The following is a 12,469-nucleotide window of genomic DNA, read 5'->3' as shown; positions in this document are numbered from 1 at the left end:
CAATCCCACTCAGCAGTAATTCATTCAAATTGTTTGGATTATACTGAGAACTGAGAGTCCTCGACTTGTTAATAGGCTCTCATTACTCAGCAAAAATGAGAAATAGAAGAAGTGAACTCGGCTTCCAGCTGACCACAGTCGCTGCAGTCTGTAAAGAGGAAATCGTCACTTTTAAGTGCCATCTGTTACATCTACTGTGCTGACAGGGTGGATAAGGAGTTGAAAGTCAATGTCACTGAGATGATTAAATAAAAATTCAGCTGTTGAAGAGCTGTTTGAGTCAGTCCCCCTCCACAGTTGTACTCTGCTTAATGACAGTTGTGTTTTTCTGAGGGAATTTGAAGCTTTGTTTTTACACCATAATGTAGAGACAGGAGGCAAGAAAGACAGAAAAATAACAGATAAGAATTGACAAAACACACACACACACACATACACACGCAACCACCCAGATTTACTCCTATTTCATTATTAAAACATCCAATCAACAGACAGATAAGGTGTGTTGGGACATGACTATCTCTTGAGACAGAGGGATGATTCAGTTAGGTCTTAATGGATCTGTTTAGCAGCTGCAGCAGGAACCTCAACATTTAAGTAAAGATATAAGTACAAGTATAAGTACAAGAACATGTAAGTAGATGTGATGTGTGAGAACATTTAGTGGGTGTGAGCCTGCAAGAAAGTGTTTCTGGGTGACTGGGTGGAGGAGTGTTATTATTTTGATTTTAACTAAAGCCTTTCTAGAATGTCCGTTTATTGCACGAACAGGAAAAAAGTGACTGTACAGATTTAACAGTTTGACAGTAACCTCTTATTGCATTATTGCATTGGCAAGCTCAGTTTCTTCTGACATATTAAGAGCTGTTGAAATGAGCTGATAAAAAAATACAGTATATTGCATGATAATGAATAATTAATAATCGCCTTTCTGAGCATCTATGTTACTGATATCAACATGCATTTTCTTCCCAACGGATATTTCTTTGATCACAAGGCTGTGATGACATTGGTTTACATAGTGGTTTGATCTTTGCTGCACTCTATTGGTTCTCTGAATGTCTCCCAGTTGTCTTTCTTCTGTTAAATGACATGATGCCACTTAAAAAAGCGTTCACATATTCTGAGTAAATCTGCAGTTGGCAGTTCCTTTCAAAATGAACAGTATGATGATTCAAGTCTGTCTCCGTCTTCTGACTGGAGTTAATTTACTTTGTTACTTTTCAAATTTCAAACTAAACATTTAATCAGTCTAAATGCTTCTGATGTTAATTTATGTAATCAATTTATTAATCCCATTGCATTATTTTTCATAGTAGAGTCATGATATGATTCATATTTAGAAAGCGCACAAACAAACATGACTGAATAAACACAACCTGGCCCAGCCAGTGACGTACTTTAATAACAATCATGAAACATGTACAAAAAAATGGCACTTAGAGTTACAATAAAAGTCAATAAAAGACGTCACAATCAAAACAGTTCTCTCAGTGATCACATAGCTACTGCATTTAAACTGTTTCTGCTAACATGAAGCTAATTACACTGAACAAAATATAAATGCAGCATGTAAATAAGTGTTTGTCTCTGTGTATTGTTGGGGTTAGGAAAGGGTTAAATTTAGCCATTTGTGCAAAACAAGTTGTTTTCAGTTCTTGATCACTGAGTTAATCCACACCCTCATCAGGTGTGGCTTTAAAGCACTATGACCATATAGCATTAACAGCACACAGACACTCCTTTGACCAGTGACTGTTGGAGGCCTCCTTAAAATGCAGCTTTATTTGAATGACACAAAGCTACAGATACAAGAGAGACACCAGAACGGGGTGCTGACTTGTCAGTTAGGGCTGTAGCCAGGCACTTAAATGTCTACAACTCCACTATTTGTCATTAGAGAAATACTTTCAGAGAGCATGTCCAGTAGACCATCTGGACTGACGTGTCTGACAACACTGAGTCCTTCAGGACATGTGGGACATTTCACAATCAGCATCAGCAACTTCATTTACTCTCTGGATCACAGACGTGTGGCTTGTTACTGACTTGTGATTTCTGGTCAGTGACTCCACTCTCTATTGGCCCAGTATAGTGCGTACTTGATTTCTTCATGAATTCATTCTGTTGCAGAGATGATGAGTGTTGGAACAACAGTTATATAATCACCCATGCTGGACCTATAATGGATGAAATGCAATTAAAAAAACATGTTGCATTTAGATTTGTTTTCAATATAAATTTATTCAAACCAAAGAAACTCTTCATTTTTGACAGCTTTTGCCTCAATGTGATACACTTCACAGTTCCTGTGATTGGTTGAAATGCTGCTTTTTTGGGCGAGTCATTGTGAATCAATACAATCTCAACACAAATTATTACAGTAGTTAGAATTAGTACTACAGGAGTGACCCCAATATGATGATACATCTCAGAAAATTCATAATGCATCCTTGTCCTTGGGAATGTTGTTTTCTGCATTGCTCATTTTTTACACTGGATTCCTGAAGTTATCCCGAGTCTGTATGTCAGGTAAGATAATCAGATGTCTGCTCACACTATTCAGTTCAACAGTTTCACATGTACTCACTGTAAAACCCTCCTAAATGATTTTTAATAGAAAAATAGCAAATGTAAACATAGTGTGCATTGCATAAATCAACTGTTTACACGTTGAATAAAGTCCCACTCTACTGTAGCTGCTTGCTGTGAGAACGCTGGTGGAATTTGAGCCCACCGCAGTTTCTGAAAGATTTCCCACACTGTCCACAGATGTAAGGCTTCTCTCCAGTGTGGATCCGGAAGTGTCTGGTTAACGCCCCCGAGTGCCGGAAACACTTGGAGCAGACCGAGCAGGTATACGGCCTCTCGCCAGTATGGATGCGAAGGTGGGTCTTGAGATTCTCCATGCGGTTGAACTCTCGGTTGCACTCGGTGCAGCGGAAAGGGCTGCAGCCCGGCGGGTAAAGCTGCAGTCTGGTCCTCTTGCTTCCTGCCACGGGTTGCGGGCACCGCTGTTGTAGCCTCTGCTGGCACTGGCCATAGTGCCGCCGTAGCAAGCTGGGCAGATGGAAGGTCTGACCGCAGGACTTACAGGTATAGAGGGCAGGGACAGTGTGGCTGAGGCTGCAGCCGGTCCGGACGTGGATTCCATAAACCTGTGGAGGAGCTTCTGGTACGGGAGCTGGTTCTGCCAGCTGGAGGATGTTTGGGAACTCTGAAGAGAGGGATGGAAGATCTGTGGGTGGATTGAGGCTGGTGGTCAGGTTTGGAGGGTGAGCTGTAGAAATACACCAGATGTAGTGTAGAAGTGCAGAAAATGAAAAAAAAAAAAAAGTGTTCACCTTAATGGAATTTAAAGTTTGAATGTTTTATCCAACTTTTTATGCTACAGATACTCTTTCCCAACATAAACAGATCAACATTTTGAAATTAGCCGTAACAATACACAACAGATACAGAGTATTTACATGTAGTTAATCTGTATATTGGCACACTGGTCATCAAAATTTAATCTAACAAGATTGATTGTTTGATGCCATTTAAATAGCTTCCACAAATCTTTGTGCAGCCAATCATTAGCAGCCAAACTGGAAATGCAGACGTGGAACTTTGACACCCGAATGCAGGTAATGCAGTTTCACTGTAACATGAATATGATGTTGATTGGTTATAGAGCTGACTAAGTAGTTAAGTTTAAATTAGCATTTTATCAGCTGCACCATAAGCATAAACCTGTCTTTATTAACCATTCTGGCTTCCAAATGTCTAAATTATAAGTTGTGATTGATGTGAAATGAAAGACCAAATGTATAATTTGCTACCAAAAGAAACATACTATTTTTTATCTTGTTTTTATTATTCTATTTGGTTCTTTTATCTCTGTAATCTCTTTCATTCCTTTATAGTCTTGCTTTATTTTACTCTCTACTGCTCTGTGCTACTAGTCACCTGTGCATCAGTCATCTGTGAACCATAAAAGCTGCTATACAAATATAGTTTGATTTAAATAAGTGAGATGAGCCTGTAGTGTGTTAACAGCAATCACAGCTCTGCGTTGCTGTTTTTATCATCCTGGATCTCAAACAGTGTAGCCCGCTCTCGGCCCAAATGCTGTTGCCAAAGATTTTTAGACCCCAACATGAAATATCACTTATTTGAACAGCTAGTTTTAACTCATATGTGCTAAAAGATGGTCATTCAGTGATTGTTTTGGGCACAGTTTCCTCTCTTACCCTGTTCCAGCCCAGTGTTGGACAGCTGAGTGTTTGGGTCTTGAATATCCAGGACTTCTGGATTCCACTCCTCCAACATTTTGGATTGGACTGCAGATATACACTCCAAACTAAAATCCTCCACTTTAATCGAGTCCAAGCAGCAAGATGAACCATTCCTCTCGTCTTCTGAGTTTTCCTGCTTCACAGTAACCTGCTCCAATGTGGACTTGCTGTTAATGCTGGGAAGTGGTGGTGAGTTGCAGTTATGAACTCCTGGTTCTTGACATGTTGGATTCATACTTTCTAGCTTCACTGCACAAATGTGGGAAATGCCTTCAGTGACCTCTGTAAATTAAAACATACAAACATTAAGCAAAGGAAAATGTTCGTTTAGAATTTATATTTCATTTATACTTCAACACTGAAGTATAGAAACATACAAATTTTATTTATTACATTGTAAAATTCTTATGTATCAGTGAGTGCCTTTTAAGTCCATTGCTGGGCTTGGCCAGTTCTAAAACTAAAACCCTCTTAAGTTACTTTTCAACTTAAAGGGTAAAATATGAAAAGTCTGAATAGAATTTAACTCCAACATAACAACAGTAATCCTAAAATGCTTCTTTTGTGTCTCGGTCTGCTTTTAGATTAAGTGTTGTAATCAGGAAGTTATTTAAAGTGTTAGGAACAGCTATACAAGTTTTAAACATAACAGAATGATTAAATACCACTGTGTAAAAGAAAAGCTTTACCACTGGTTTGTTTTTTTTTTTTTTTTGGTTTGTTTATTTTTCATGTCATTATGTAGTGGATTTTTATTCCAAATTCCATTTCTGATGAGAAACCTGCTCAAATCTGTGCTCTTAGTGAATACACATGCAAGCAAGAAAGTATCTAGATTTAGATTACACTACAGGTTACAACTTGCTGCACATTACTGGCAATGACTTTAAGAAAGATGTGATTGTTTGTTCACTCAAATACCACAAGGAGCATTAAAAACAACACAAGACCAAAATATACTTATTGCATAAATCCTATCACACATTTGTTTTACACCATCAGCTTGCCTTTTGTACATATTTTTGTTCTCTCTGATATCCTGTGCAGCATTTTGTTCAACTTGAGTCATTTTTTTTTTAAACGGGTCATTACACAAATAAACTTGACTAAATACAAAAATTAAGCAGGTGGCCAGTCTTTGCACTTTAGCAATCATGTTAATAAAGCATGTCAGGGCGACGAGCAGCGGGAGTATCTCTAAAATTCCTCACTTGTGTCAACACAACGTGTGAAAACATTCAGCATCATATGAACAGTTCAGTTGTTTCTGTGTTTTACCTTAATAAATCTATTGTAAACTGACCTACAGAGTATTAAACAAATCAAAGATAAAGTACAGGAGCTGCTGCATACCTTTTGAATATCCATCATTTCGTTCTTTCTCTGCATCATTGACACAGTGACTTCTCACGTCGCTGCTTGATGTCTGTTCATTTCTGCTCCTGTGTTTGTGGTGGGAGTTCAGAGGCTGATGTGCGCCGCTGTGACCAACAGGAGGAGGAGAGTCAGCTCTGACCTCCGGACAGCTGCTGACTGCAGGATTTGGGCTCCTACAAACAGGGTGGACCGGCTGTTCTGTGCGCTTTGTGCCATTGCAGAGTTGGTTTGCACGGGGAGAGCTGCCACTTGTTCGTTCCGTGCGCGCAGAGTCCAGCAGCGCTTCGGCTCTCTGCAGCCTTTGTTTCAGGGACTCGTTCTCTCGGTGCAGCTCTTCGTACATGTCGTTCGTTGCCTGACCTACGAGCTGCTTCACCTCCCGAACTGCGACCTCGACGGCCACTTCAAATGCGCCGTGGATCGCGGCGACCAGCTCTTCCTGAAAAGACGCTGCGTCCGTTACGCACGGATGCGTTTTGGTACCAAACAGCTGCGGTTTCATAGCGCAATGGCTGTAAAATTACAAACTCCCGTTGGATAAATGCGTTCGTCTCACGGATGCTTTGTGGTGATGCTGCCTGTTTAGAAGTCGAGGGAAAGGTTTCACTTCCGCTGACGGCATGTGACGCCTGCCGGTGCCGAAGATGAACTGCACCAAAGTGTAAAGCAAATTGAAAAAGACAAACTGAGAAATTCAAGTTTATTTTATTGACAAAACATATCGGAAACGGTCCGAATGGCACATTTAACAGCAGTTTAAACGATGGTTTATCCACCATTTAAGGCCCGCGGGTTTTATAATCGTCCAAGTGGGAAAGGATCCAACCAGAAGGTCCGAGGACGGTCAAAGTCAAAACAGTCAGGGCGAACGCAGTCTCCTGCAGGGTAACATGACGCTTCAATAAATATTTGTTCGAAAAAAAACACTTAAAGAGTGAAAATCATCCGTTTCTGACAAAAAAACACCACCAAATACAACAAAACACGACTCATTCTAACTTACCATAGCGCCTATTTTATCTTTAGGTGGCTTGCCATGGATGTAAGTTGCTCGCTGTTGGACTCCTGTCCTGACAATTAGAGCCCGTGGAGCCTTCAGCAGTCCAGCAAAGAGTCCACACATGTTGGTTAACAGCCAAGAGAGTCCAAATCAGGAGAAATAACCGTTTAACGAGGAGCAGGACGCTTTTTATGGCTGTTTTTACGCACCTGCTCATTGATCTTAATTAGCCATGGTGCCTTCAAGTGCCACTGGAAAAACACTAGGATGGGAGTTGGTTTCAGATGAACATTTAGATGAATATTTTAGTTTTTTGTTCGTCTTACCAGAGTTTAGGAGGTATTTTGGAGGCAAGTTAATTAACAGCCTCTAGATTTGCATTGACACGGTACATACACAATTTCTGAGTTTAATAAATGTGGTCACTTACAATGAGTACTGCTGCATATTTATGACTGAAAGCTGCAGTGTTATATAATATGCACAACGGCATAAGACTGTCTTGCTATAGTGCATGAACCATCCTTATTATGAATTATACTGTGTCGCTGTCATGCTTACTTTCATGAGTGCAGCCAGGTCCAAATACACTGGAGAATATTATGAAGGCAGCATGCCAATGGGGTCTTTTCTGACTGAGAAAAAGTTTATAAGTCTCTCTTCTATTGTGATGATTAGAAAATGGTTGAGCCAACTGTGCAGGTAAAGTTACTGAGCTGGTCAGCTGGTGACAAATTGTCACCACCGAGTTAATCCACATTCCTGTCAGGTGTGACTTTCAATAGTGGCTATAAAAGGCTACCTTGAAATGCAGCTTTATTCAAATGATGCAGTGCCACAGACAACAAGGGAAAGGTGATTAACAGGTTACAAGAGACACATGAGAACAGTTTGTTGTCCTGCTGCGGCTTAAGTCAAGCACTTCAATGTCCACAACTCAACCATATACCATCTAAGAAATCATGTCAGACAGCATGGTACGACAGATAATCTGCCACATGATGCTGTGGATGGATGTCAAATGTCTGTCAACTTCACCCAGTCCTTCAGGATAATGAGACAACATTCAACAAGCAGCATGGACAACTTCAATAGCTCTATATGTCACACATGTGTAATTTGTTAATAACTTGTGATCTCTGGACTTTACTCTCCATCTGTCAGTCATTACTTCATATATAGTGTGTACTTGGATGTCTCATGATTTCTATTCTGTTGTAGAGTTGCTGAGTGAAGCACAAATATTCATTCCCCTATGTTGAAAGAATGGGTCTAATTCAACAAAATGCTTAAATACTTTATGAAAATTATGACCACTTTGACATCACGAAACAACCACTACCACTACATCAACAGCTGCTAAATATTAGAGACTGTACTTTTAGATAGAAGAATGGGTGACCAGTCATTATTATCATGCTGAACTCTCCATTTATACTGACATAAAATGCTTCTAAAGGCAGTGAATAGCAGTGCTTCAGGTGATATACTCAACAGCAGTCTGCTATATTAGTTCAACTTTGAGCACTGCTTACTGTACCTGAATGACTTCACTCCATTAATCATTGATTTAAACAGTGTTGGAGGAAACAGACAAACAGACCACTGCTTGCTTCTTGCACTGTAGAAAAAAAATATGGAAGAAAGGTAATATTCCACCTACTATATTGTTAAAAAAAAAAAGTTTTTAGATTTCTTTTATATGAGACTGTGTGTAGTTTTGAGCTTTTAATTGTTTAATGTGGGCTATTTACATTTGTATAAATGATATATGTACTTACAGATATAGCCAAATAATGTTATGATGCTAATTATTAGGTGTAATCCTGCAGGAAGATGCCATTATTAGTTGAGTTTTATTATATAGGTTTATGTTTTAAATAAATCTTGAAATATTGTTTGTTTTTTTAGTCAGACTGCTTTTCCTCTTTCTCTATCTTTATTTACAGACTGACTCTTGTTTTGAGCATTTTTGCACTAACATCATAAGCCTGATTACACTTTGATTACGGCTTCCTGGGCCACTGACGCGCCGGTTGGAAGTGGGTCAGCTCAGCATTAGTGGGTGTGAAGGTTGTAGTCTGGATGCTGGTTCAATAATCAGGCTGGCTGTCTGTAGCGCATGGTTAGCTTTGTCTCATTCAGACCTCGGAGGTAAGACACTCTTATTTTTCTACATAAAATACTTGTTATTGGATAGAAAACTTATCTTTTCACTGAATGTAATTAGTGGAGATGTTACATGAGACAGTATAGATGCTACTGGTTACTTAAATATGACATAAAACTAAATATATTGGGTAGACTGTAGAAACAACAAGTACTTTATGTGGTAAAGGAAAATGTTAAACGCGTGCAACATCACAGAGCAACAGTCTGCTAACTTATCTATTACATATAAGCAGTGATCAGCAAAAATCCTCTTAGTTTCTCATGAAACAGTAAAAACCTCTAACCATTTCAAACATGCAATTTTAGGTTCTTAAGAGAATTATGTGTGTATAAGAGTTTATTAAAAGGCCTAAACTGAATTTTAGAAATAAACATCTTCAAGTCTAAATTGTCATATCAACATTCATCAGAAAAGCTGAAATGATAAGCTGAATAAATGACTTACTGTTGGATTTGTCATATCTTGAACAAAAAATGAAGAAAAATACAAAAGTCTACCTATTTCAGCTACTCAAATGTGAAAATTTTCCAGGTTTTCTGATCTAAAATTCAGTATATTTAGATATTTCACTGCTATTTGTTCACTATTTATGACATTTCCATATGATTTACAGAGCAAATAATAATGAAAATGGTTTGTTCCGGTTAGTGTTTGTGCATGTGCATTAGTATTACCTTTCCCCACATACTTAACCCGGTGCCCACAGATAATGAGATCAGACGTTGGCACACATAAAAGGTTGTCTGAGCGAACTAGGTTTTCTGGCTACAGTCATGGAAATGTGTGTGCTGGACGTAGGCTTTGCTTCTGGCTGTGATCTCTTTATCTTTACTTTGACCAGTTCTCACTTCTCCTCTTTCAGCTGATCCTACCATCCAGTCAGTGCTCCTGCTTTCCCTTCACATTAACCTCCTGTCCTCATATACCAACCTGGAGCCTCTCCATCTGGATAACATGGCCGAGGCCCTGGCATCCAGCTCCACTGAGGATGGTCAGATCACACAGTGGAAATTTTCCAGCCGACACAGCAGGAAGTCTGGCCGCTCCAACATCTTCACAGGGGTGAACCTTCATCAGCTGCAAAGGCTGTTCAGAACAGCAGGAGACAGAAACGCTGAACATCGGGCGAAGCTAGTGTGGCGAGGAATGGATGCAGATCTGGAGGGAGCAGAGGAGGAAAAGGAGGAGAGTGGGATGGAGAGAGAGGATGAAGCAGGGCTGGCTCAGGCATTGGTGGGGCTCAGAGTCCGAGCGAGAAATAAGGCAGGAATCAGAGTGGAGGGACACCGAGAGCACAAGTGGCTCAGAGCATCAGGATATGTCAGGTAGGTGACAGTGTGAGCAAAACAAACTCAAGATGAGGGTGCGAAAAGCGAGGCTCTGTAGAGTTCGGCCTATTATTTGCATCAAAATCTGCTCTCACCGTAATGAAGAATATTATCATTAGTTGATGCACTCATGTCTGTTCAGCTTTGGGCCTAGAAATGCAGTGCGTGAATTGTCACGTGTCTAACAAATTGACCTCACGAGACTGTGTCCTCCTCTCTCTACATACCACCACAAACACACACGCCACTGTCACGCTTCGCTTTCCACATTCCTCACTGAGATGAAATTAGATTTGCTAAAGTAGCAATGGAGTGCAACAAAATGGTGAAATGGTGGTGTGAGTCTACATGGCAGTGCAGTATTAGCAAAACAGTGTACAGCAACATTTTATGGCCTTTACAGCAGCATCATGTTGGAGGGATGTGCAGTGTGGGCAGGTTGGCCTGCAAGTAGGTCCAGTGCTTTGATTCAGATGGATATATCTCAATAACTATGGTGTGCATTGATTTAAAAAATATATTATTTTTATTTTATATAGTCTATTGATCCCACAAGGAGAACTGTTCTTTTGTTTTCTCCTTGTTCAGGAAGTGGTCGCTTTGTAGTTTGGGGGCTTGAACTCCCAACCTGAGCAAATTATCCCTAATTCTTGTTATTTGTACACTGATATTCACAGAAGCACACAAGCACTTGTGACTTAGCACTATTCCCCTTGCAACAGCATTTTTTATGTGGGAAATTATATGCTAATATGCCCCAAGTATAAATTATGGGTCTGTTGTAGTTTATCTAAGTAACAGTTACATCTCTTGTCTTCCAGGATTGAGGAGCCACTGACTGGCAAAGAAGCCAACCAAGTGCCAAGTTCGGGAGAATTTCTGCTGCCAAGTGAGGAAGGCTTCTCAGAAAACCAAAATCCCTTCAAACCCTCATCATGGAGGTTAGGTGTAGCGAGGATGGAGGGTGCCAGAGACTCTGAACGCTACCTTCACCACATCCTTCATTAAAAACTGAAGTCTGGAATAACACACAGTGGTGGAAGATGCAAGAAAAACTGAAGTCATGAAATAAAAGACTAATGTTGGATGAAAAGACATATTGCAGTATCTGCTATCATGTATTACACGTGTTAGACCTCAGCACAAACTACTGAAATCTGGTAAAGCAGCTCCTTCAGCAGCTGACTGAGACATCCACCCTGCAAGAAGGAGCCCTATCGCAGGTCATTCATTCCATGCTGTAAGACTTTACAACATCAGCATCACTGGCTGATGTTAACATAAACTGGACTTACATCATATCATCATCTCAACCCACGGTAAAACAAAACTGCACAACAATTTTTTTTGCACTGCTGGCATCTTGCACTTTTATAGTTGCATTTATTCCACAAGCCACTTTATGTTGCTGTCGTTTATAGTGTATTAATACTGTATTTATTCATCTTCATTCTTGTCGATATTGTACATATTATTGTTATTATTCTTATTATTATTATGCATATGTTAGGTGCTGCTGTAACACTGGAAATTTCCCTTGGCATGGGGAGCAATAAAGGATTATCTTATCCTATCTTATCTTAAACCTGCTTGGGAGATTAGTCCACCAAATACTGAAGGAATTTCAAATGTGTATGTGTGTAAGCAGTAGGTCATAGATTAACCCAGTGGAGTCCAACCAGCTGATAGGAATGGACTATTTCTGATGCACAAAGTGAGTACAGTATTTTGTGTATGGGCGAGCTCCCTGGATGGTTATCAAAAAGGACAGAATACCATTGAGGCCAATTCATGCCTTCTGCGTGTCCAAAAGGATATGTGTGGGATAAACCACATCATCTACTCAAGTCGAGGGCTCAAATTTGTGACCAAATGGTGCTAAAAACAAATCTTTTAAGAAGCTGTACAAAAACATTTTCCATCATCCACAACTTTATATGTGATTACTAGAGCTGTAATTGAAGTGGCTGCTGGAGGTGCTTCGATTTGTTAACGGTGCTCAAACACAGCAGGAAGTTCTAAGTTCTCCAGAAATCTTGTGCTGTTTAATCAGTATGGTCAGCTCACCTCTGGAAAAAATCACATTGACACAGTGCTACAGCCCAATCTGCAAAAAGCACGAAGTCACTACCAACCTTTCAGAAACATCATTTGTGTTTTCCTGTCTAATATAAGGAGCAATGAGACCATCTGGATAAAACTTCTAGTATGAACAGAATCACGTGTGCGTACATTGTCCACTTTTCATCTGTCATGCGGAAACTATGAATTGTCTTTAACATTAAACATTTAAAAAGCATTTTAAAAGCAT

General features: G+C 39.8%; 2 protein-coding genes across 3 annotated transcripts; one reads left to right on the top strand and one right to left on the bottom strand.

Moving 5' to 3' along the window:
- Nucleotides 1-1,365: 1,365 nt before the first annotated feature.
- Nucleotides 1,366-6,383, bottom strand: LOC111571883 (zinc finger protein 184-like). Of its 2 annotated transcripts, none has more exons than XM_023275274.3 (3): nucleotides 5,634-6,383; nucleotides 4,236-4,562; nucleotides 1,366-3,238 (listed from the first exon to the last, which is right to left on the bottom strand). In XM_023275274.3, the coding sequence occupies exons 1-3, from the start codon at nucleotides 6,157-6,159 to the stop codon at nucleotides 2,691-2,693; spliced, it is 1,401 nt and encodes a 466-aa protein (XP_023131042.2). In that variant the 5' UTR covers nucleotides 6,160-6,383; the 3' UTR covers nucleotides 1,366-2,690. The 2 variants fall into 2 exon arrangements, with proteins under 2 accessions (XP_023131042.2, XP_023131041.2); XM_023275273.3 differs by having other exon boundaries at nucleotides 1,366-3,280; nucleotides 5,634-6,378.
- Nucleotides 6,384-8,652: 2,269 nt separating this feature from the next.
- avpi1 (arginine vasopressin induced 1) lies at nucleotides 8,653-12,463 on the top strand. Its single transcript, XM_035950526.2, has 3 exons — nucleotides 8,653-8,811; nucleotides 9,693-10,155; nucleotides 10,980-12,463. The coding sequence occupies exons 2-3, from the start codon at nucleotides 9,785-9,787 to the stop codon at nucleotides 11,164-11,166; spliced, it is 558 nt and encodes a 185-aa protein (XP_035806419.2). The 5' UTR covers nucleotides 8,653-8,811; nucleotides 9,693-9,784; the 3' UTR covers nucleotides 11,167-12,463.
- Nucleotides 12,464-12,469: the final 6 nt, after the last annotated feature.

The sequence above is a fragment of the Amphiprion ocellaris genome, chromosome 4 (genome assembly GCF_022539595.1).
Source record: "Amphiprion ocellaris isolate individual 3 ecotype Okinawa chromosome 4, ASM2253959v1, whole genome shotgun sequence".
Lineage (NCBI taxonomy): Eukaryota > Metazoa > Chordata > Actinopteri > Pomacentridae > Amphiprion > Amphiprion ocellaris.
This window is presented reverse-complemented; position numbering and strand designations above follow the sequence as displayed.